The 22,436-nt window shown below is 44.4% G+C and overlaps 4 protein-coding genes across 9 annotated transcripts; all 4 read left to right on the forward strand.

Moving 5' to 3' along the window:
* On the forward strand, positions 127 to 4,971 carry LOC8086222. Of its 5 annotated transcripts, none has more exons than XM_021450960.1 (8): positions 127 to 321; positions 769 to 1,968; positions 2,361 to 3,335; positions 3,498 to 3,546; positions 3,631 to 3,640; positions 3,743 to 3,857; positions 4,104 to 4,211; positions 4,408 to 4,971. In XM_021450960.1, the coding sequence occupies exons 2-8, from the start codon at positions 791 to 793 to the stop codon at positions 4,613 to 4,615; spliced, it is 2,643 nt and encodes an 880-aa protein (XP_021306635.1). In that variant the 5' UTR covers positions 127 to 321; positions 769 to 790; the 3' UTR covers positions 4,616 to 4,971. The 5 variants fall into 5 exon arrangements, with proteins under 5 accessions (XP_021306635.1, XP_021306636.1, XP_021306633.1 ...); XM_021450961.1 differs by having other exon boundaries at positions 3,634 to 3,640; XM_021450958.1 differs by having other exon boundaries at positions 3,631 to 3,857.
* On the forward strand, positions 6,823 to 9,815 carry LOC8085919 (transmembrane protein adipocyte-associated 1 homolog). Its single transcript, XM_002463813.2, has 6 exons — positions 6,823 to 7,311; positions 8,248 to 8,439; positions 8,942 to 9,101; positions 9,185 to 9,287; positions 9,373 to 9,454; positions 9,549 to 9,815. The coding sequence occupies exons 1-6, from the start codon at positions 7,015 to 7,017 to the stop codon at positions 9,624 to 9,626; spliced, it is 912 nt and encodes a 303-aa protein (XP_002463858.1). The 5' UTR covers positions 6,823 to 7,014; the 3' UTR covers positions 9,627 to 9,815.
* Positions 11,358 to 14,191, forward strand: LOC8085920 (PLASMODESMATA CALLOSE-BINDING PROTEIN 3). Of its 2 annotated transcripts, XM_021461411.1 has the most exons (5): positions 11,358 to 11,723; positions 11,857 to 12,096; positions 12,231 to 12,264; positions 13,317 to 13,412; positions 13,571 to 13,707. In XM_021461411.1, the coding sequence occupies exons 1-4, from the start codon at positions 11,369 to 11,371 to the stop codon at positions 13,402 to 13,404; spliced, it is 717 nt and encodes a 238-aa protein (XP_021317086.1). In that variant the 5' UTR covers positions 11,358 to 11,368; the 3' UTR covers positions 13,405 to 13,412; positions 13,571 to 13,707. The 2 variants fall into 2 exon arrangements, with proteins under 2 accessions (XP_021317086.1, XP_002463859.2); XM_002463814.2 differs by lacking the exon at positions 13,317 to 13,412 and having other exon boundaries at positions 11,409 to 11,723; positions 13,571 to 14,191.
* LOC8085921 (LRR receptor-like serine/threonine-protein kinase RPK2) lies at positions 17,275 to 22,295 on the forward strand. Its single transcript, XM_002463815.2, has 3 exons — positions 17,275 to 20,775; positions 21,504 to 21,741; positions 21,857 to 22,295. The coding sequence occupies exon 1, from the start codon at positions 17,539 to 17,541 to the stop codon at positions 20,728 to 20,730; it is 3,192 nt and encodes a 1,063-aa protein (XP_002463860.1). The 5' UTR covers positions 17,275 to 17,538; the 3' UTR covers positions 20,731 to 20,775; positions 21,504 to 21,741; positions 21,857 to 22,295.

The following is a 22,436-nucleotide window of genomic DNA, read 5'->3' on the forward strand; positions in this document are numbered from 1 at the left end:
AAGAGAGAGAGGTCGAAAGTAGATTTATACGTGGGCCCGAACGGGCCGGGCCGGTACGGCCCAGTTGGCGGCCCCCGCCGCCCGGTCGCCGACCGCGGAAAGAAAAGTCAAAGGGCACGAGTCGGCAACTCGGCAGGCAGCTTCCGCGTTCCCACTGCACTGCGCAACTGCGCTCCCTTCCTTGTGCTCCTCACTGGTGCTCGCCTTGGCTGCTCCGGTCCCAGCTCCAAAACCCTAACCCCGCGAGACAGCCCAGCAGCTAGGAGCGGGTCCAGGAGCTCACCGCCGAGCCGCCGCTACACTCGACCTCACCGGTTCCCAGTAAGGCCTCGCTTCATCTCGCCGCGCACGCTTATTACTTCTGTCGGCGGTTTGTTTAGCTGTTCTCGTAGTTGATTGGTTGCTTAGCTAGCCGTACTTGAGTAGTTGTTAATTAGCTTGAACTTTGAGGTGCTCGTTGTTGATTCTTCAGTGTGAATGTCGATGCCCTTGGGTGTTTTAAAGCTCGAGGGTTTTGTTCGGTGAGTTTTTAAGCTTAGGTTGGGGGGATGGCGCATGCCTTTCTTTAATCTCTAGCTCGTGGCTTGCCGTTCTAGTTTTATACTGTGCAGTATTCTTCTATTTAGTTTTCTTAGCACATAGACATGAGGTGATTTTTAGTAGGTCATAAGATGTCAGAGTAATTAGGGTCTTACAGCTGTTGCAGGTTTTATTGAGCTGATTAATTCTAACTGCTATGTGTAAATCTTTCGATCCAATCACCTGCAGATGCTGATCAAGTGATCAGAGCATGAGCACCACCCCTGTTTCAAGGTTCAGGGGACCGGCCTATTTGCAGCTGTGTCCCCAGTCTAGCGATTGTGATGAACTTTTGGTAAATGTGGATGGGCTGAGTGCAAAAGATTTGTCAGTTGATCCAAACACATTTTGTCTTCCACAAGATGCTAATCAGGAATTCTATACCCGAGCTTTACAGTACAGTTGTTCTGTTTCAGAGCAGGGATTTGAAGCCCAAGGTCTTCTCGTGAATGCTGCAGAGTTTGGTCTAAATAATGATTCTTCTGTGGTGGGAGGAGGATATCAACAATTTGACTACCTTCTGGGGCCTCCTCAGCCTGAAGTGTATGAAGTGATGCAGATGCAAAATATCAACACAAATATCATCCACCGGCGTAGACCTTCCAATGCATCCTGTCTTGATCATACAGAAGAACTGACTTCCTATGACAATGATGACAGAGCTATCTCATTTGGAAGTAGTTGTAGCACAGGAATTGCGAGTTATCCATATAGTACTCCTTTGCAAAGCAATAACCACATTTCGAGCACACAGGATGGAACTTGGGATGCCCTTATGCAAATGCAAAAAGCTTTGGAAGCATCCAACAGTGACAATGGACTCAATGAAGAGTGCAGTGACTTGACTTTCAACCATGCAGAACTGTCAGGTGGGAATACCATGAAACATCAAGTTGTTTGGGACAATGGCTCTTTAAAAAGCCCATCTTTCACCTCAAGTTATTTGCCTTTCCCTGGTGATACTGAGACCACCCTCACAAGTGCCTCCACTGTTTGTAGCTTTCAGAACTTTGCTGATCTCCAGCATAAGATGAATAACAATGAGCAAAACAAATTATCTTTTGAGGTCGAACTTCCTCGTCAGAAAGGGCCCACAAGTAGCCATGTTAATGGAAGCCGAGGTGAATTGCATTCTGCTGAATGGGGAACAAATCCTGGTCACATAGAATCTTCTGGCTTTATGCCAAGCACTGGAGACAGACAGAACGATATATCACATCAACTGTCAAGTTCATTCATACATACTCCAGATGGAATTGTGGATAATGGCTCAAAAAAGTCACCCATCTTGTATGAATGTGAAGAGCAAATGGAAATTGATTCACTTCTAAATTCATTTGGTGTATCAACTGATTCCTTTTCGCAAACATGTGGAATGTTTGAGCAAAGGTAAATTGAGGTGCTGCAGTGTCATCATATCATTGATGATTCTTCATTTCATTTTTATGTTGAAATTAGGAGCCTGCAACTTTACTAATAGTTGTTCTTCACAGTAACAGCATGATGGTGTCTGCAACACTTATAATGTGGGCTTAACTATTTCTTTAGATGTATTTTTGGTTTGTAACAAAAATGTAACTGCCAAACACTTCTTTGGTAATGGCATTCACTATTTTCAGTCAGATGGGTCATAGTAGGCTAGTAGCTTACTCTGCTATTAACACTAAAACTAGCAAATTGTCCACATTTTGTGTATCGAATCAAATATTTATTTGTTCTTAAGTTCACTGCCCAATTTATTATTTCTGTGTTGCGATCTAATCAAATGTGTTAAAATGCAGCGACAATTTGGTTGAGTTTGGTATGAAGATCGAGTTAGATGAAAGTGGTTCTGCTGCATGCTTTAGTAATACTACCCCATATATGCAAACTGGACCACCAGAGTCAGCTATATCTGATGGATCTTCTTATCCTGAACAGTATCAATCTACTTCTCAAACATGTGGCTTTTATGCTTCAGCATCTCAGTGGCAAAATGTGTCAAGTTCTGGATTGCCTTTACTGGACTGTCGCAAAAGTGTTGGTGAGCCCAGTTCAATAATTAACCTGGGGGGAAATGGTAAAGGACACCTGCTAGTACAGCAACCACAGAGTGTTGCTACTGATACTAGGTTGGAAATGGCCGACAATGTTGCTAATTGCTATCTAGAGTTCACTGGTAGCTTGGATGGCCAATCTTGTCTGATAGGGGCTTCTGTATCTCATGATGAAGCAATGGCAGCCAAAGTTTTACAGACAGCACAACCTGACATAGTCACAGATTGCACCTTTGGAGTAGGTACTTCAAACCACGCTGGATGCTCAGACATGCAGCTACCTGTTACACAGACTACTTCTGTTCAAGAGCCTGGCCTGAGTTTGTCAAAGGACCTCAACTCATCCTGTGGCCTGAGTTTGTCAAAGGACCTCAATTCATCCTGTATTCAAGGAACAGAGATCAAGAAAGTATATTTAACAGGAAAATACAATTCTGAATGTCATGGCATCCTCCGCCCCAAGTCTTTTGAACAAAACACTCCTGAGAGTATGGATATTAAAACATACATGTATGGTTGTGATGATTATAGCCAGATTGTGGATCCTCAGCAGAGTACCATACTCTCAGCAAGCAAACCTTCACACTCAAGTGTTTTGCCGGTTGACAAGCTTGATGACAAGGTCATTTCACAGCAAAAAAAGCGGAAAAGGGCAGCAGAAAAGCTTTTAGCATGGCATGCACAAGTCATGACCATGCATGGGAGCAGGCATCGCAGAAGGTGTTGATTTTTAATTGAATTCACCAATCTTTTGAACAAAGTATTTGAGTTTTAGTTGACTTGCTTCTTTTGTTAAAAAATGTTTATGCAACTCCTTTGGCTTGACATACATGTTCGAAGGGGCTGATCTGCTGATGTTTGTTTGTTTGTTTTGATCTATAGAATTCCTGAGTTGGATTGGGCTCGTGCTACCAAAAGATTGCTTGAGAAGGTTATATGATTTTCGGCATGTCGTGTAAAACCCTTTCTGTTGTGCAATTATTTCCCCCTGGCCTGACATCCTTATTTTGCATAGCAGGTTGATGGTGAGAATGCAACAATGGGAAGTAGCAGCTTTAGTACTCGAGCTCAGAAAAGACTTATTTTGACAACTAGCCTGATTCAGTATATTCTTCCTGTTGTACCAGCTAGACTTCTTGCCACAAATGTTACTGATTCCGCTGAAACTATCGTATACCACCTTTCTAAATCCGCACTCAGTGATGCATGTGGCACTGTTCTGTCTGTTGGGAATGACGACACGTAAGCATCGTTTTCTTTCTTTTGAATATGTTTCCTTTTGTATCATTCTCCATGGTTTTAACATCTTCAAAGTTAGTATAGTTACATAAAAACTAAAAAAAAATACTTGATGTAATATAAGGGACTGTAACAGTGTAACCATGTCATAATCAGCAGGCTGATTTATTCATAAATATCTATGTAGTTTTGCGACTACTTAGATCTCACATTGATCTTGAGAATCTTCATCTTGTGGTATTTGGCCAGGCTACAAAACCAGCGCAGCACTTCTGCTAAGGAAGACTCAAAAATCCTATCAGAAGTTCTGGAAACCTATAGGTCGAGGTTTGGCAAGCTGGAAATTTCCTTGTTAAGGTATGGTGTGTCAATAGTTGAACTACAACTCACAGGCTTTAGTATTTGAATTCTACAGTTAACCATAAACATCTGCAAACATACCTCTGTACTGGTCCACGATTTCATACCTTTCTTATTTCCAGTGACTACGATAATAATGACACTCCTATACTCTCTAATTTGACATTCTTATGTATTTTCCTGTGTATCTCAGCTCTGAGAAGATGATGACATTACATGATATGGCATCAGAGCTGCAGGACTTGGAGCGGTGGTATATTGTCTATCAACTTGCGAAGTGTCATGGATACGCAAAAAATTCTGGACTGGAACCCTGCACAGCGACTGTCAAGAAACATGATGGAGCTGCTGCAGCACCAGTAGACTCGCTGAGTAGTATCAAGTGTCGCTTACTGAACTAGGGCAGTTCAGGGACTACTAACAAGTCTACCCCTGTTTGTCACAATTTCCAGCAGTCGTGCATCACCGCAATGCTGGCTGAGTAGGAATACATAGAACCATAGAATATACTACTGCTTTCACGTTGCCCGATTGGCTTATTTTGTTAGGAAATTAGAAGCAACTTCTCGGTGCTGGCTGAGTAGGAAATTAGACGTAGGAACAGGTGATGTGACTTATCCTGTGTTATGTGATCAGATGTAGGAGCACGGTGCTACCATTTTGCAAGTATAGCTAATGCTAGTTGTCTGTAATTTTCAGATGTTACTGTTCTTTCGGCCTGTTTGCTATATTGTTATGACCCGCTGTTTCAGGTCTCTTTTTTAGGCCAGGCTCAAAATGGCCAGATTCGGGTTCAGGAAAAAAAAATCGAACTCACTTCTCGCTATACCGTGTTCAGTAAGGCGTACGCGCTTGGTCTGAGTATAGATGCACAACGGACCGGGCCGGCACGGCCCGCAGCCCGATCGGGCCGGACCGGGCTGGGCCACCGCCGTGCTGCGGGCCGAGGGTGCGGCCCATGGTCCGGCCCGTGGGCCATTTTCCCGGGCTGTGCCGCCCGTTCAGCCCGGTCGGGTCGGGCCGGCCCACAGCCCGACAAGCATCTCGTGTCTTAATTTACCAGTTTTTTTTAACAAAGGTCAATTTTTTTCACAAATCACAACATATGAAAGAAGCAGCAAACAATTTCATTGTTTCAAGCAAAACATATTTCAATTCACAAGTTATATCAAAGAGAAAGAGCACAAAATCACAACATATAGAACAAAATGAGCGGGCCGTGTCGGGCCACGGGCCGACCGGGTCGGGCCACCACCGTGCTTAGGAGTGTCAACGGGAAATTCCCCGTCGGAGGTTACTGCCTTAAACCCGTCCCCACGGGGACAAATTCTCCCCCATCCCTGTCCCCGTGAAGGGTCACGGGGAGAACTTCTGCCCCATCCCTGTCCCCGCTCGGGGATTAAATCCCCGCGGGGATCCCCGTCCCCGCGTCAATTATATAAACAACAGCAAATCACTTACATAAACAGCAGCAAATATCCAATAATTCGCATGCAAATAACAACCATATGTCCATAATTGCCTACTGCATAGTTCATAATAACACAGAAACAATCACATTGTTCATACATTCACCACAAGTGATTCATCAACTAGAAATAGCAACTAAGAATCTAAACATCGAGCATAGGTTTATTATTATCGGGTCTCCACGGGGAACGGGGACGGAGGAAGGCACACCAGACCCGCCCCCGCGAAACCCGACGGGGACAGATTTTGCCCCATTTAGCTCCCCGTAGGGAGAGATTTTGCCCCAAACCCATCACCAAATAGGGGAATTCCCCGCGGGGAATCGGAGATCAGTTCCCCGTTGACATTTTGAACCGTGCTGCGGGCCGAGGGTGCGGCCCATGGCCCGGTCCGGCAACGGGCCGGGCCGCCCGTGGCCCGCAAACACCGGACCGGGCCGTGCCACGGACCTGGCCAAATTTAACGGGCCAAATGTACATCTATAGGTCTGAGCTAGAACAAAATTGTGGAGATCTATTAGTTGATTCTAAAAATCATACAGAGAGTTCGTTCTATTAGTTCAAAGCCCTTACTATAGTTTTAATTCCTTGATACATACAGAGTTGAAAACCAAATCAAATAAGTTTTAGAGGTTTTTTAGCAATATAAGTTTTATTATCTAAATGTAATTTATGTCTTATCTATCTTCTTAAAATCATTGGTATGTCATTATAAATATCTTAAATGCGGATTATAAACTAGCAGAGCCTTTTGGCGCGTATAAGGCCTTGTCTAGTTTCAAAAAATATTTGCAAAATAAACACCGTAGTAATTTCGTTTGTATTTGATAAATATTGTCCAATTATAGACTAACTAGGTTTAAAAGATTTGTCTTACAAATTACAAGTAAATTGTGCAATTATTTATTTTTTATCTATATTTAATGTTCAATGCATATGCTGTAAGATTTAATGTGACGGAGAATTTAAAAAATTTTACAAAATTTTTTGAAACAAAACAATCTGAAAAAAATTGCAATTTTTTTTAACAAAACAAGGCCTAAGCTTCTCTTATCGGGCCGTCCAAAGACGTCATGTGTGGGCCCTATGGCCCACCACGAAGCCATCGGTGTTCCGTCCATCTTCTTCCTCCTTCGGCTTTTGACCCTACCCGGCCTCCGGCTTTCCCAGTCCCCACCCACAAGCCAGCGGAATCTTACCGATTCGGCAATCGAGCAACAAATCGATCTCCGTGCAATTCCACTTCCCGAACCATATCCCTCCACCGACCCAAACCCTAGAGCGCACCCACGTCCCTTTCCCTTCCCCCGGCGTTCGGGCCGGTGTCGGTGATGCGGGCGCTGCTTGCAGACGGCGGGATGGCGCTGGCGGTGACGCCGGAGGCCAACTTGTCGTCGGGCGGCGCTGCGGTGTCTCTGGGGCCGTTATGGTGGGCATCGGAGTGCCACGGGGTGCTGTACAGCCTGGCGGTGATGCTGCCGTCGCTGGCCTTCGTGGGGTTCCTGGCGTGGCAGGCGCGGCGGAGCTTCCGTAGGCTCAGCTACGGCCGCTCTCACGTCGTCGTAGTCGCGTACTACGCGCTCCTCTGGGCCGTCGCCGTACTCAATCTCCTCTGGTGCTTCCTGCAGGTTCGGATTGGCTGCCCTTGTTGCTTATCTCTAAGTCCCGTATTGCCTGGTTATGAAACTCTCCGTGCTTTGATTAGGTTGTTGATTTGGTCATTTGATGTTTATTAAGGGAATGCTTTCCATGAAAAAAAGTACTATGCTGTGCGTGTAGTTTAAAAAAGTTATTGACTAGTGAAAGGCAGGGGGAATTCCTTCTTGAAAAGCAGGGGCAAGTGGAGCTAACGAGAGATGAACTTGTTGGTAAAAATGAGCTGTGAGAAATCTATACCAGATCATGAAACTTTTGATTGTATTTTCAGGTTTGAATGATAATTAGTAATGTTTGTATGTTTTGCTAGTGTTCGATTGCTGAGTAGAATAAGTAGGTAAAAGACTGGAAATTAAGTGAACTTTTGATGAACATGAGTTGTTTGTACCTGTCTTCCTGAGTAGTGTTCTGATGTTTCAACTTGATAATGGAATAGCTGAAGACCACATCGTGATTGAATCCTATGGTTAGGATGGGTAGGCTAGGAGCTGGTCACTGGTCAGGGAATCTCAATGTTGAGCCAGTGGCAAAGCTTTGGTGGGTTTCAAAAAGGAAAGAGCAAGTTCCTGGTGGTCATGTGATAGCTGGTAATGATGAGCAGGTAGCAAGGTCTGCTGGGTTAAGGAAAAATAAAATCCGTGGTAGCTGGGTGTTGATGTAAAATTGAACTTCACATTGGTCCGGTTAGTTTCATGTGCACATCTTGGTATTGTTATTAATATAGTGGATCATTAATCTATTTTTAGATTTGATATGGTCCTGCTGTACATAACTGCATAATGAAAATGAGATGAACAATCCTGCCTTATGAATCCAAAATTTCATTTCTATTATTATTTTTTACATTGTGTATTACCTGTATCTGTTATGTAAGCATGGAACATATCTTTTTTTTCCTCAAATGGCAGGCATGGCAATGTATGCCTGACAGGGCGTTCTCTTGGAATGTACTGTCACTGTTTACAAAATCAGGAATGTTATTCTTGGAAATCAGTCTCATAGCCTTTCTACTTCAAGGAAATGATGCCAGTGGTTTTGAATCTTTGGCACGAACCTTTGTTATCTCTGGAGCTGTAGTTGCTGCTGATGTATTACTCAAGGTATGATCTACTCCAAAATTCGGGCATAGTGAACAATAACTAGCTTTTCTTAGAAGTTATGGGTGTTAGGTTTCTTTACTTAGTTCTTGCAGTTTTTGGGATTCAACTAGAAATTTTTGGGATGCTGTGTCGTATTTGCTTTCTTAGCAACAATCAAAGTTAATTGGCTGGTGTATCTGATCCTTAATGTTAATTTATTGAAGAACATAATATGTTTCTTGTTTACACTGTTCCATAATAGTGGATTGGTTATTGCAAGTTGGTACTGAATTTCTATTGGTAGTAAATCTTGCCCACTCATCTCATGTCACTGCAAAAGTTTTTTTTTGGCTGCTCAATGAAAGACAAGGCCGGAAGGCCCCATGACTTAACCTAACCTGACACGCCTTTCCTCGTTTCAATGTGTTAAATCATGTTGCAAGTGGAAAGCGGATTAATACTCTAGTTCACTTGTAGCCTTTTACCCTATCTTACCTACGAAACTGACTTTGTCCTTATTCAGACTATATATGTTTTTGGCTTTGGTGTTCCTTTGTTCATTGATGTTGATCAAGGAACTGGTGGAAAATGGGGCCTATGGATTCTCCACAAACTTGTGCTTACTGGAGTCTATGGCCTGATTGTTTTCATGCATCATTCAAGATGGAGAGACAGGCTGCCTGGTAATCAGTTACTCTTTTTGTATGTTTCAAAATTCTTTTGTTTGGTGTTTCATGACCATAATCTCGTGGTTGCTTTACTGCAGCAAAACCAGCATACTACAACTATGTATGTGCGATGTTGCTATTGAATGGCCTATCACTGTTTGGATGTTTCCTCATTGCAAGTGGAGCTGGATTTGGTTTATGGTACATACAGAACACTGTTTTCAAATTTTATGGTAATTTATTCACCTTCAAAAGCAATATTTGATGACGGCCCCTTTCTCTGTAGGTTATATAATCTCACAACCGTATGCTATCATTCTCTTTACCTTCCCCTCCTATATGTGACTTTCTTAGCAGACTTCTTCCAGGTACCTTCTTGCCTATGATTACTTTGTTTCTGTGTAACTTGTAATGAAATGATTTGTCTTTGCTGATTTATTTTGTAATTTTATATGTGTGTAGGAGGAAGACATGCTCCTAGAGAACGTCTACTATTCTGAAATGAAGGATGCTGGGTTCTTTGATGCGGACTGGGATTGATCTGTGGCTGCTGCGTTGTATGACCACTCCCATGTGAACTACGCTGTATTTTTGTTATCTGTGTACTGAACGTAGAACAGAAAATGTATGTAGCTAACCGTGGTAATGAATGGAAATATGTAAATCTTACTGCTGCATACTTCAGATTTCAAGTGATTTCACTATTGAGATTGGTCATATTTATTTATATATAGAAAAGTATCATATATTTATATGTTGAAAAATATAAATATTTATTTATGATACTAGATAAGTATAATTAAATTCTTCATTCATATATCTTAATGAGACATCTATTTGATATCATAAATATTATCAAAAACTTTGGTCAAATTTTAAATAGTTCAAATATGAGTGAACTAGAATTATATAACCCTGTTTGCTTGAACTTATCTCATAACAAATTAGCATTAGCATCAGCTGCAAAAAAGATCTAGTGAATAGGGTGATGACTTTTAGGGCAGAGGTAGTACATAAGGCCAGTCTTTATGCATAGTTTCATGACATAGTTAACAAAATAAACGAGCCGTATGAGTTTCATGAGGATGAAACTCTTCTCTCATTTGATGAAACTCCTTCATTTAATGACCTTGACAACTCAGCAATTTTGCTTATGTGGCACCCTATTTAATGTGCATGACAGTCTCATGAAACATGCATTGAGATTGACCTAATAATTAATATAGCATGTTAATTTTAAACTAACCAGTTGATTGTCAAGTGACAACTGCGTGCCTTTTCACAAACGCTAGCGTCTGGTAGAAATTTCGGTCTAAAGAACCTTGCTAATGCATTTAGATGTGCACAGCTTATCTATCAAAAAAAAATGTGCACAGCTTATGGAAGGAGTGTATCCAACATTCTGGAGGGGTCCATTGACCATTGGGCCCCCAAGCTCCACGAATCCATGCGGGCCTGGGGCTGGCGAATGGTTGGTTTGGGCCATGTTTAGTTACGAAATATTTTGCAAAATCGCTACAGTAAGGCCACCAGGATGTCATGCACATTTATTAGAACGCCATGTCAGCAAAACTGTACTTTTTGCATGAAACGAAGAGGAGAGAGAAGGAAGTAGCGCTGGCGTTGTTTTCCACGCGGTGAAACAAGATGAAATCCCCACTGAGGACTAAATCGTTTCACCATCTTGCATGTGATCCAATCATTTTGCAGTAATTAAATGCTTTGCCCAGCCTAGGAAACATCAAGGTGAAACTCATACATTGTGGAGGTTGTTTCATTGTTCGTTTCATTGATGCTCTGTCAGCAGATTTGTTTTGGAAACAGTGCATTGAAATGGGCCATTGAGACTAGCCTAAGTGTTTTGTTGGTATGTGACAAATATTGTCCAATCATAAACTAAGTAGGCTTAAAAGATTCGTCTCGTATATTTCGACCAAACTGTGTAATTAGTTTTTATTTTTATCTATATTTAATACTTCATGTATACGTCTAAAATTTGATGTGATGGAGAATTTTAAAAAATTTTGAGTTTTGGAGTGGGAGTAGTAAACAAGGCTTTGGTTTCCCCCGCAGGTCAGCACAAAACAGTGTGCCCTGGCCCTGTGAGTGTCCGGTGTCCGCAGGTCACATACGCATTCACGTCTTGTCAAAAAAAAAACGCATTCACCTCAAAAAAAAAAGTACTGCTAGCATTTACTGCGGCCCTGGTGGGCCCGGCGCGCAGGGGCAGCCACCCAGCCAGCCCCACAGGCAGGCACTGGCCATGCGTTTTTTGACCGTTCATGGAAAGCCACACTGCCTTCTGGCGCTGGCGCTGGACCGGGCGGGCAGCGGCTGCGTTGGAGCGGAGTGGACTGCGCCTGCCTGCGCCCCTCCCCGTCCCGATGCTACGGTACACGCCACTTCACAGAGCTGGGCGCCTGCATTTAAACCAAACCCCCCTCGTCGTCGCTTCAGTTCAAGCGAGGAAGACACACAGAGAGAGAGAGAGTTGTACAAGGGGCGCCGCCGGCCGCACTATAGAGTACCTTGAGCCTGTTCACCGCTGTCGCCGCCTCACAGCCACAGCATCCATGGCCGACGCAGCTCGTCTCTTCCTGCTGGTGGCGGTGACCGCCGCTCTCGCCGGCCGCTCAGGTGCGTTTGTGTCCTTTGCAATCTTTCTGATTTTCTCGGCACACGCCGTGGGTTTCCTTTGCAATTCTGTTTCTGAAACTCGGCTCTCGCCGCCGCTGGATGCCCTGTGGTTGGTCGTGTCTGGAACTGGAAGACGCCGCGTGGTGCGTGTGCCGCACGGACCTGGCGGACACCGCGCTGCAGAAGACGCTGGACTACGCGTGCGGCGGCGGCGCCGACTGCAAGCCCATCCTGCAGAACGGCGCCTGCTTCGCGCCGGACACCGTCAAGGCGCACTGCTCCTACGCCGTCAACAGCTTCTACCAGCGCAACAACCAGAACCCGCAGGCCTGCGTCTTCTCCGGCACCGCCACGCTCTCCAACAACGACCCCAGTGAGTCAACTGCACCCCCAAACCCAACAGCTCCTTTTCTGCATCTCCAAGACGTTTTCGGATGCTGCTCGGTTGAGATTATATTCCTGATGACGCCGCGTTTGACTACCTGTTTCGTTCGTGTGGCTCTGCAGGCGGCAATGGCTGCACGTACCCTGCGACCCCAAGGTAATCCTTGCACGGCATTGCCACCTTTTCGCATTCCTTTCTCGCTTTTCTTCTTGACAGATAGAGATAGAGACATGCCATGTTGTCGTGAGTTCGTAGCATCAGCATTTCTTGGCACAGGCACTAGTGAACTGGCTTTGCCAATCAGAGCAAAAGCCATCTAACATTTTCCGACCCATCTGAACTGATTGAAAGACGGTAGGGATTGGTCAGGGGAAAGGCCGCATCTTTGCAGTAACAACTCCCTGAACAGCCTGAAGATATCACTAGTCCTGCTCGCCCCTCTTTAGAAAGGCTTAACCCCTAAGCCTGGTGCCCTCCCTGGTCCTAGTGAATGCTAGTGCTATAGATAGATTTGGAGCCTTTAGCGATGCGGTACCATTCGGTGGGCGGCCTTGTGTTGTTCTTGGGGTTGGAAAATCCTGGAATAAAGGTGGTTTGCGCGTGGCAGCGGGGATCCGTTTCTTTCTCTGTTTTCCCACATTTGGCTGCATCGATGAACAACTGTATCCGTGTATTCATGCCTGGAGTCTTTTTAGGGGAATCCTGTACCCTTCTGGTTCCGTCTCCCAGCTAGATGAGCCGCCGAACCGGTCCCTTTCTGTCACTTTTTGCTTGTGCGTTTGTTTGTCACTTTGCGTGTATGTTCTACCATTATTCCAGACTCCTTTCAAACTTATGGGAGTAATAGTATTATTCATAAGAAGCTGGAATATTATCAAGTCTTACATCTGTGTGCACTCTCAAAGTGGATCTGGTCCCTTTCCTCAAACTGGAATAACAGGTCATTAGATGATCTGGTCCCTATCTGTAACAATGCCTTCAATAAAATTGCAACCCAGAGCATCCAATGAACAACCGTCGCCACATGTAGAATATGTAGACACACCGCATTTGGAAGTACGATCACTGAAAAGTACAGTACATTAAAGGAACTGATGTACTCCTGGTGGCTGGTGTGGCAAAGACAGCCGAGCAAGCATTAACGCGAGGTTCTGCCAGATTGAATCTTTACTATTCTTATCTGCCCTTACCATCTGCATATGTTTCAGTCTTAAAACCAGCTACTATCAGCCGAATCTGCAATTAGCGGTGACAACAGGTGTAACCTCAGGGGCCAAGGTCCCATCGATGACATGATTAACATGGTCAGTTTGAGCATCTGTGACTTGTCAAAGCAATGTGACTTGTCACCTTAACTCTGAGCTGTGACTGTTCGTGTTCATCCGAGTCATGCAGGTGCCTGTCATCGACTCATCGTAACTCCGATCTGACTGTTGGTGTTCGTCTATGTTATGTTATGCAGCGCCGCCGCGACAAGCTCACCCGGCGTGTACAGCCCTCCCACAATGGGTCCGTCAGCCCTCAACGACAACAGTGGTGCTGCTGGCGTCCTCCCGACGGCCGCCGGACTGGCCACACGGCTGGTGATCCTAGCCTGCTGCTCGCTCGTCGCTCTCTACCTCGGCGCGTGATCATGAAGACGAGACGCCCCTCTCCTGCTGCTGTTGGGGTGTCTTGTTCCCTTGCCCTTTGCTTCTAGCTACTGGCAGGCAGAGAGAACCTTTTGATGCAATTGCCTTCCGATGCTGGAGGAGAACTAGGGGAGTGTGAGACCCCGAGCCGAGCCCCGAGGCCTCGTCGAATGCCATTGTCGTTGATGCAATTTCCATTCACTTTCTCTGCTGTAAATCTTAGGTTCTAGGAGGGATCCTGTGTTGACTAGTTGACTTCTTGGACATGGGTGTTCATTGTTTAATCGGTTTGTTTAGGGTTGATGTGCTGCTTGTTATTGCCTGACTTGCGGCTGATGTTGCTCTTAAGTCTCAAGCCGTCAAGCGTGTTTGCCTGGCCCTGATGGAGAGTGTATCATCTGCTACCTGTGACTGTTAAGAATATGCAGGTGTGATTGCTGAATCGTGTTTAATGTACCAGAGCAAGGCAGCAAAGACATTCTCTTCCAATGTTTCTGAAGAGATGAGCAGGTGAAAAAAAGTTGAGGTGAAAAAATTGGTATCATTATGAGAAAGAGTTCAACTCTATTGCATACTCCACTTTTTAAACAACAAAGTTAAGGGGAAAATAATTCGCTAGAGCACTCCAACTTTTGAGCCCAGCTGGTCACTCTAGCCCAGTCTCCAGGAATGCTGTTGCAAGCCGGCCCACGGACCCATTCCGGCCTTTTCCCTAGGGGCATCGGCTTCAGAAACTGACGGTAGCGCTTGGTGAAACGAACACCACCCTGTCCCAGATTTCGCCGACGTAGCAGTTGTGGCAGTCAAAATCTACCGCCGTCATTTTCTTCAGAAACGCAGCTTGACAAGCATGAGCGCGGTTGTTTCTGGAGTCTTTGACCACGAGCCGCATCAGGATCAGATTTTGCCAAGTGGATGATGGGTCATGGATGATAGGCCGTTTTTCACTTTTCCTTTTCGCGGCAAGCATCACGCAGTCGTCGCCACCAGTTTTTTACCTACAACGAGAGATGTCGAAATCATCCTCGGTGGTAAGTGGGAGCAGAGTACGGGATTTGGCATGTAATTTTATCAGCAAGTTGCTGCCTTCCTGTGACAGCGGCGTCCAGTAAAAGTCCCGTTTGCTTGCTGGTACGGGGAAGGACTTTAGAGTAGCTTTCAGCGGATTATTCAGCATCTAGTACAGATCTTCGCCGTGCTCAGTACAAATTAGTAGTCAGCACAGGGCAAGAGGTCTGGCGTTGTCCTGCACAGCTTGGCCAAGCTACCTCCTCGGTTCAAAAAATAGTATCGTTTTAGAACTTTAGACATTTTATTCATCTTATTTGATTTTTTACATAAATATTATATATTTTATTAAGACTTATTTTATTATTAAAGATATTTTACTAATAATTTATGTATTTTATAATTTATAAAAAAACAAACAGTTAAATATAATGTCTGCAAGTAAAAAACGCGACTGTGGACGGAGGGAGCAGTCAGCAGTGCACGCAGACGCAGTTGGCGGGCTACGGCCATACGTGGTGGATACGACGTCGCGCCGGCGTCACCAGTTGGTAGCCGCTCGCTCGCCCTCGAAGTCGAAGCTAGCTGCGATGCGGCTGGCTCTGGCTGGGTTGGGTGCAAGTCGTGCGCGGGCATTGACAGGTGGGTCGGGCGGGCCGGTGGGTGAGCTGGGTAGTTGGGAGTTGGGACCCGACCTCGTGGTACACGCTTGCCAACACCTGATCGACAGCGTGTGCCCCCCCTCCCCCTGGCCCTCGGCTTGGCTGTCCTGTGTCCTCGGCCGATCAGCGACCACACCACCGTCTCAAGTTTTTTCCCCTGCCAGCAGGCAGCAGCTACGCCTTTCAAATAAATCCAATTCCTATATTTTGCTTACATCACACACATGGTGTTTGGAATGGAGGAATGGAATTTTTCTATGGTAAGACTTGGTTTCCTTTATGAAATGGAGGAAATAAAACATCTACTTCAACTGTTAGAAAGTTTTCCTGCATGTATTTGGAGACCCTGTTCAGCTGCTGTTTTTTTTATTCTGATTTGTTGTGAGTGAAAGACACTGTCTCATGGCTAAAAATAGTTTTGATAAGTTCAAGCTATTTAAGTCAAAATTCGTGTGTTACATTCTTGTTCGCTACAATGGAGAAATAGAGATGTTACATTCCCGTGTTCCAAACACATATTTCTATAAAACTCTTTGTGTTTTAGGCTTTGTTTAGTTACACCCGAAATCCAAAAACTTTTCAAGATCTCCTATCACATCGAATCTTACGGCACATGTATGGAGCATTAAATATATGTAAAAAAATAACTAATTGTACAGTTTGTAATTTGCAGACGAATCTTTTAAGCCTAGTTAGTCTATAGTTGGACAATAATTACCAAATACAAATAATAGTGCTACAGTATCCAAAAACTTTTCACCTAGGGACCTAAACAAGACCTTAATTCTCTGATTTCTGCGTGCACTTGTGTTTATTTTCTTGTGTTTTCTTCTTTCTCTCTATTTTGTATTCCTTCATTCCAAACAAATCCTATATTATATAGAGGTCCATGTAAATAAAGTTTAAACCGTAAGATGAATTGTCGTTCAAGAGTTATCTTAAGTCGACAATAAAAAACTTTAGAAATAAATTATCTGTTTATGTACTAATTTTGCATAGTTGAAAACGATGCAGGTAGATCTATATCAAATAGTTTCATTGGAATGTATATTGATCCTGTGTTTTACAATTATCTAAACTAACAAATTAGTGGTCAAAATTATATCTTGTAGATTGTATCAAGCAAAAGATCATTTATTTACGGCTCGAGAGAGTATCTTGTGCTCTCTTTTGTTCAAATTGTGAGTCATCTTGGTTTCTTTATATATACATAACTTTTGCTATACATATCTACAAAAGCTAAAACGACTTACAATATAAATATAATGAGTATTGTTTAACTAAAAAAGTATAGAAACAATAAAACACATGGGCAATAATAAAATTCTGAAACAGCTTATGCCTATTACTTCCTCAAAAGCTAAAACGACTTACAAAATGAATACAGCGAGTATTGTTTAACTAAAAAAGTATAGAAAACAATAAAACACATGGGCAGTAATAAAATTCTGAAACAGCTTATGCCTATTACTTCCTTTTAACCCAAGTATCTGTGTCAAGTTAAAAATAGCCAACAATGAGTACTAATCATTTCTCATTTCTACAGCCTGTCCCAGTTTCAAGAGAAAGTATAAATCATCATATTAAAAAACAATTAGAAGAGCCATCAAGTAGCAACGTACTTCTGGTGCCTCGACGAGGTACTTCCGTACTAGTACTAACGGAGTACTATCAAGCAATTCATTACCGCGTCTCCCTTCTCAAATTCATTTGCACCAATGGAAACATGAGCACGAGGGGCGAACGAGTCAACAGCCCCAAAGCATGGGCAGGCACCCCGCAGCCGCAGCTACCTCCATCAACAAACAAAACCAATCTTTCCAAGGGCAAAATCGTCACGTCAAGTACCTTTAAAAATCAAGCGAAAAATGAGTTGTCGCTGGACCTGGACGAGTAGGGGACGGTGACGGAGAAGAAGAAAGAGCTGGAAGGAAGCAACGCAACGAAGACCAGCGAGAGAAATTTGCCGGCAAAAATTTGCCTTCTCCCTCCGGAATCTAGCTTATTACTTTCCGGTCCTTCTCCCCCATGTAAGTCTCCCCCTCGTCGTCGCCTGCACCTACCGGAAGCGAAGCCTCCTACAGTTCAGGTCCACATCCGGGTCGCCGCCGTTGGCTAGCTAGCCGGACATGGTGGCCGCTCGCCGGGGCACGGCCTCCACCTACGCGCTCCTGCTGCTCTTGCTGCTTACTGCTGCGGTCTCCGTCTCTTCTTCCTCCGGGTTGCGCCGTGGCGAGGACCAGGACAGATCGGCGCTGCTCCAGATCAAGAACGCCTTCCCTGCCGTAGAGCTGCTCCAGCAGTGGTCCCCGGACTCCGGCGGCCCCAACCACTGCTCCTGGCCCGGGGTAACCTGCGATTCGAGCTCCCGGGTCGTCGCTCTGGAGGTGCTCTCTCCTTCACGGCGCTCTGGACACGGCCGGGAGCTTGCCGGCGAGCTGCCTGCGGCGGTTGGGCTCCTCGCCGAGCTGAAAGAGGTCTCCTTTCCGCTCCATGGCCTCCGGGGCGAGATCCCCGGTGAGATCTGGCGGTTGGAGAAGCTCGAGGTGGTCAACCTCCCCGGGAACTCTCTCCGGGGCGTCCTTCCTTCCGCCTTCCCGCCGCGGCTGAGGGTGCTCTCCCTCGCTTCCAACCTGCTTCACGGTGAGATCCCCTCCTCCCTTTCCACCTGCGAAGACTTGGAGAGGTTGGATCTTTCAGGCAACCGGTTCACTGGATCGGTGCCGAGAGCGCTTGGCGGCCTGACCAAGCTGAAGTGGCTTGACTTGTCTGGAAACCTTCTTGCCGGGGGCATCCCCTCTAGTCTGGGGAATTGCAGGCAGCTCCGCTCGCTGCGGTTGTTCTCCAATTCATTACACGGTTCAATTCCAGCAGGGATTGGAAGCCTGAAGAAACTACGGGTATTGGACGTATCTAGAAACAGATTGAGTGGCCTGGTGCCGCCGGAGCTAGGGAATTGCTCAGATTTGTCAGTTCTCATATTGTCTAGCCAGTCCAATTCAGTAAAGTCACATGAGTTCAATCTGTTTAAAGGAGGGATTCCAGAGAGTGTGACAGCTTTGCCAAAACTCAGGGTGCTATGGGTGCCGAGGGCAGGCCTGGAAGGAACTCTCCCGAGCAACTGGGGAAGGTGTCCTAGTTTAGAAATGGTTAATCTGGGGGGGAATTTACTTTCTGGAGCAATTCCAAGGGAGCTAGGACAGTGCAGTAACCTCAAATTTCTCAACCTTAGCTCGAACCGATTATCTGGTTTGCTGGATAAGGATCTCTGTCCGCATTGTATGGCTGTGTTCGATGTTAGTGGAAATGAACTTTCAGGATCAATTCCAGCATGTGTGAATAAAGTCTGTGCATCTCAGCTAATGCTGGATGAAATGTCATCCAGTTATTCTTCACTCCTCATGTCCAAAAGTCTACAAGAACTGCCATCGGGTTTTTGCAACTCTGGGGATTGTTCTGTTGTGTATCATAATTTTGCAAAGAATAATCTCGAAGGTCATCTTACATCCTTGCCGTTCAGTGCTGACAGGTTTGGTAACAAGATGACATACATGTTTGTTGTTGATCACAACAAATTCAGTGGATCGTTGGATTCAATTCTGTTGGAACAGTGTAGCAACTTCAAGGGGCTGGTTGTAAGCTTCCGAGACAACAAGATATCTGGTCAGCTCACAGCAGAGCTTAGCAGAAAATGCAGTGCCATCAGAGCTTTGGATTTAGCTGGCAATCAAATATCAGGAATGATGCCTGATAATGTTGGTTTGTTAGGAGCACTTGTCAAGATGGACATGAGCAGAAACTTTCTGGAGGGTCAAATACCTGCCAGTTTCGAAGACTTGAAGACCTTGAAGTTTCTCTCATTAGCTGGGAACAACCTCAGTGGCAGAATACCATCCTGTTTGGGTCAGTTGAGATCACTGAGGGTTTTAGATCTCTCATCTAATTCTCTTGCAGGTGAGATCCCAAATAACCTTGTGACACTAAGAGACATCACTGTGCTTCTACTCAACAATAATAAGCTCTCTGGAAACATCCCTGATCTTGCCTCTTCACCTTCACTGTCCATATTCAATGTTTCATTCAATGACTTGTCTGGGCCACTGCCTTCAAAAGTTCACTCACTGACATGCGACAGTATTCGTGGAAATCCATCCCTCCAACCTTGTGGACTGTCGACGCTCTCCAGTCCATTAGTGAATGCCCGAGCACTAAGTGAGGGAGACAATAATTCACCACCTGACAATACAGCCCCTGATGGCAATGGTAGCGGTGGCGGATTCAGCAAAATAGAGATTGCCTCCATAACTTCAGCATCAGCAATTGTTGCAGTTCTCCTGGCTCTGGTCATCCTTTATATTTACACACGAAAATGTGCATCAAGACCATCAAGACGTTCTCTAAGGAGAAGGGAAGTCACTGTTTTTGTTGATATCGGTGCTCCCTTGACATATGAGACTGTTTTACGTGCCAGTGGAAGCTTCAATGCAAGTAATTGCATTGGAAGTGGTGGCTTTGGAGCAACGTACAAAGCTGAGGTCGCACCAGGAAAATTGGTGGCAATAAAGAGGCTTGCTATTGGAAGATTCCAAGGCATTCAGCAGTTCCAAGCAGAGGTCAAAACACTTGGGAGGTGTCGCCATCCCAATCTTGTAACACTCATAGGATACCATCTCAGCGATTCAGAGATGTTTCTAATATATAATTTTCTGCCTGGTGGCAATTTGGAAAGGTTCATACAAGAAAGGAGTAAGAGACCAATTGATTGGAGAATGCTTCACAAAATTGCTCTAGATGTTGCGCGTGCACTTGCATATCTCCATGACAATTGTGTCCCACGCATCTTGCACAGGGATGTCAAACCAAGTAACATATTGCTTGACAATGATCACACTGCATACCTTTCTGATTTTGGATTAGCAAGGCTGCTTGGAAATTCAGAAACACATGCAACCACTGGCGTGGCAGGTACTTTTGGGTATGTAGCTCCAGAGTATGCGATGACATGCCGCGTTTCTGATAAGGCGGATGTTTATAGCTATGGAGTTGTACTTCTTGAACTCATTTCAGACAAAAAGGCACTGGATCCTTCTTTCTCTCCTTACGGGAATGGATTCAACATAGTTGCCTGGGCTTGCATGCTTCTACAAAAGGGTCGATCTCGTGAATTCTTTATAGAAGGGCTGTGGGATGTGGCCCCACATGACGACCTTGTTGAGATTCTACACCTGGGCATCAAGTGTACGGTTGAATCTCTTTCTTCTAGACCCACAATGAAGCAAGTTGTTCGGCGACTTAAGGAACTCAGACCACCGTCTTACTAGGAATAGCAAGCAGAGATTGGCTTACTTCAGCAAATTGAGGCTGAGGTATTATAAACTATTTTTCCTTCTCTTTTGCTCTGTCCAACTCTCTCGACCAAATAGTAACAAATTCCAATTATGATTAATGTACTGATGTAGTGATATTTAATTCTTAATCATAAAAATGTTAGATCATTCTCTTGCACGTGATTGTGTTTTAGAAATCATGAAACTTTACAAGTGTCCATGGACAAGTGTTCCTTGTGTGTCCCTCCACAGGAACAGAGCTATGTGTATTCGTTGGGTTCAGCTGACCTGATGAAAAATTCAAATTCCATTAGAAGTTCCTTAAGGTTTGCAAACCACCCTTCTTAGTTAACCAAAAAGTGTATTTGACTTAGTGACTTGATATTCTGGCTCCACCCCTGTTCCTCCCTGAACTATTTTGAGTGAGTTTCCTGAACAGCTACAGTTTGATACTCCCCTCCTTAAAGATGAAGCCATGGGATGTCTTTTCTCTGTGTTTGGGTAGCATTTTTTCCTTCATTCATTGTATGAGGAATGTAATGCAGGACTTGTATTCTTGATCAGATGATTTGCTATTTAGCTAGTTTGTCTTGTAGATGGGCCATAAGCTGGATATAATTGTCACTTGCTGATAAAATGCAAATTTTTATAGTTATACTTACCTTTTCTTATGCACTTTTTTTATTGATAAAATAACATTACAAGCTCACATGTTCTGAATGTGCATCATCAAAATTGAAATGTTCTGTTTTTTTTTGGAAATGTAGGCTGCTGGCTGTTTTGGTGACTGCAACAGCCGGTAATGTTCCAAACAAACTGGTGGCAATCACTCATCAATTATTCAAATATCATTTCTCAACGGGTCCTCAAGCAGGACATTCATGGTATTTAACCCTTATTGGTTATGTGATCATGCATTATTGTATGGACCATGATATCGCTTCAATGCCACTGCAAGCAAGCATCGAGGATGTCTGAGGAAGTTCTCATGTGCCTGCCAAATCTGTAAGAAGACTGTTCTGATATTCCCAGATATCTGCCACACTGTTGTTTCTTTTCGAAATTTTATTGGCACACTAAAGGTCTAACCCAGCGACACCCTCTGTCTGTCCCTGTTCAGGATGACTGGATGAGTCATGGCCGACCCAGTATATGCCTTGCTGTGCAATTATTTCGGCACAATTTGCCTTGCTGCTCTCCTGATCGGAGATCGACCACCTTGAGTCATTGGAACAACATATATCTATCAAAGCAAAGCCAATATATCTGGCAGTTATGGGGCGATCTGTCACTGGAAATGGCTTGCCACTGACATGCACGAGGACATGGAAGGATAGAACATATCGCCAATCAAAGCAAAGCCATGTGGATTCATATTAAACATGGTGGTCCATATATATATAGCAGTTAAAAGTATTAAATCACTGATTACCTTAGTCTTTGTAACTGTACATACTACTTTTTTGGCCTTTGTAATTGCTCATACTACTTTCTGGCATTCATTATGCAGCTGTCTTGCCATTCTGTCCATATATCATAGCCGAAAATAATTTTTTTTTGCTCGTTTTGCTTTGATGAGTGATTGCATCGATTTGCAAGGTGAACGGCCAAGTGGTCGGAAATGTGGATTTAAAAGGTTGAAATGTTGAATCATGGATTTAAACTTAGGGACCAGACAGGAAATGCGGATTTCAAAACAA

The sequence above is a fragment of the Sorghum bicolor genome, chromosome 1 (assembly GCF_000003195.3).
Source record: "Sorghum bicolor cultivar BTx623 chromosome 1, Sorghum_bicolor_NCBIv3, whole genome shotgun sequence".
Taxonomy (NCBI): Eukaryota; Viridiplantae; Streptophyta; class Magnoliopsida; order Poales; family Poaceae; genus Sorghum; species Sorghum bicolor.

Coding starts and splice junctions, on each gene's coding strand:
- LOC8086222 (XM_021450958.1), top strand. CDS start 791: ATGAGCACCACCCCTGTTTCAAGGTTCAGGGGACCGGCCTATTTGCAG. Junction 1,969..2,360: donor TGTGGAATGTTTGAGCAAAG/GTAAATTGAGGT, acceptor GTTAAAATGCAG/CGACAATTTGGTTGAGTTTG. Junction 3,336..3,497: donor GGGAGCAGGCATCGCAGAAG/GTGTTGATTTTT, acceptor TTTGATCTATAG/AATTCCTGAGTTGGATTGGG.
- LOC8085919 (XM_002463813.2), top strand. CDS start 7,015: ATGCGGGCGCTGCTTGCAGACGGCGGGATGGCGCTGGCGGTGACGCCG. Junction 9,288..9,372: donor GGAGCTGGATTTGGTTTATG/GTACATACAGAA, acceptor CTTTCTCTGTAG/GTTATATAATCTCACAACCG. Junction 9,455..9,548: donor TCTTAGCAGACTTCTTCCAG/GTACCTTCTTGC, acceptor ATATGTGTGTAG/GAGGAAGACATGCTCCTAGA.
- LOC8085920 (XM_021461411.1), top strand. CDS start 11,369: ATGGAAAGCCACACTGCCTTCTGGCGCTGGCGCTGGACCGGGCGGGCA. Junction 11,724..11,856: donor CGCTCTCGCCGGCCGCTCAG/GTGCGTTTGTGT, acceptor TGGAACTGGAAG/ACGCCGCGTGGTGCGTGTGC. Junction 12,097..12,230: donor GCTCTCCAACAACGACCCCA/GTGAGTCAACTG, acceptor GTGGCTCTGCAG/GCGGCAATGGCTGCACGTAC.
- LOC8085921 (XM_002463815.2), top strand. CDS start 17,539: ATGGTGGCCGCTCGCCGGGGCACGGCCTCCACCTACGCGCTCCTGCTG.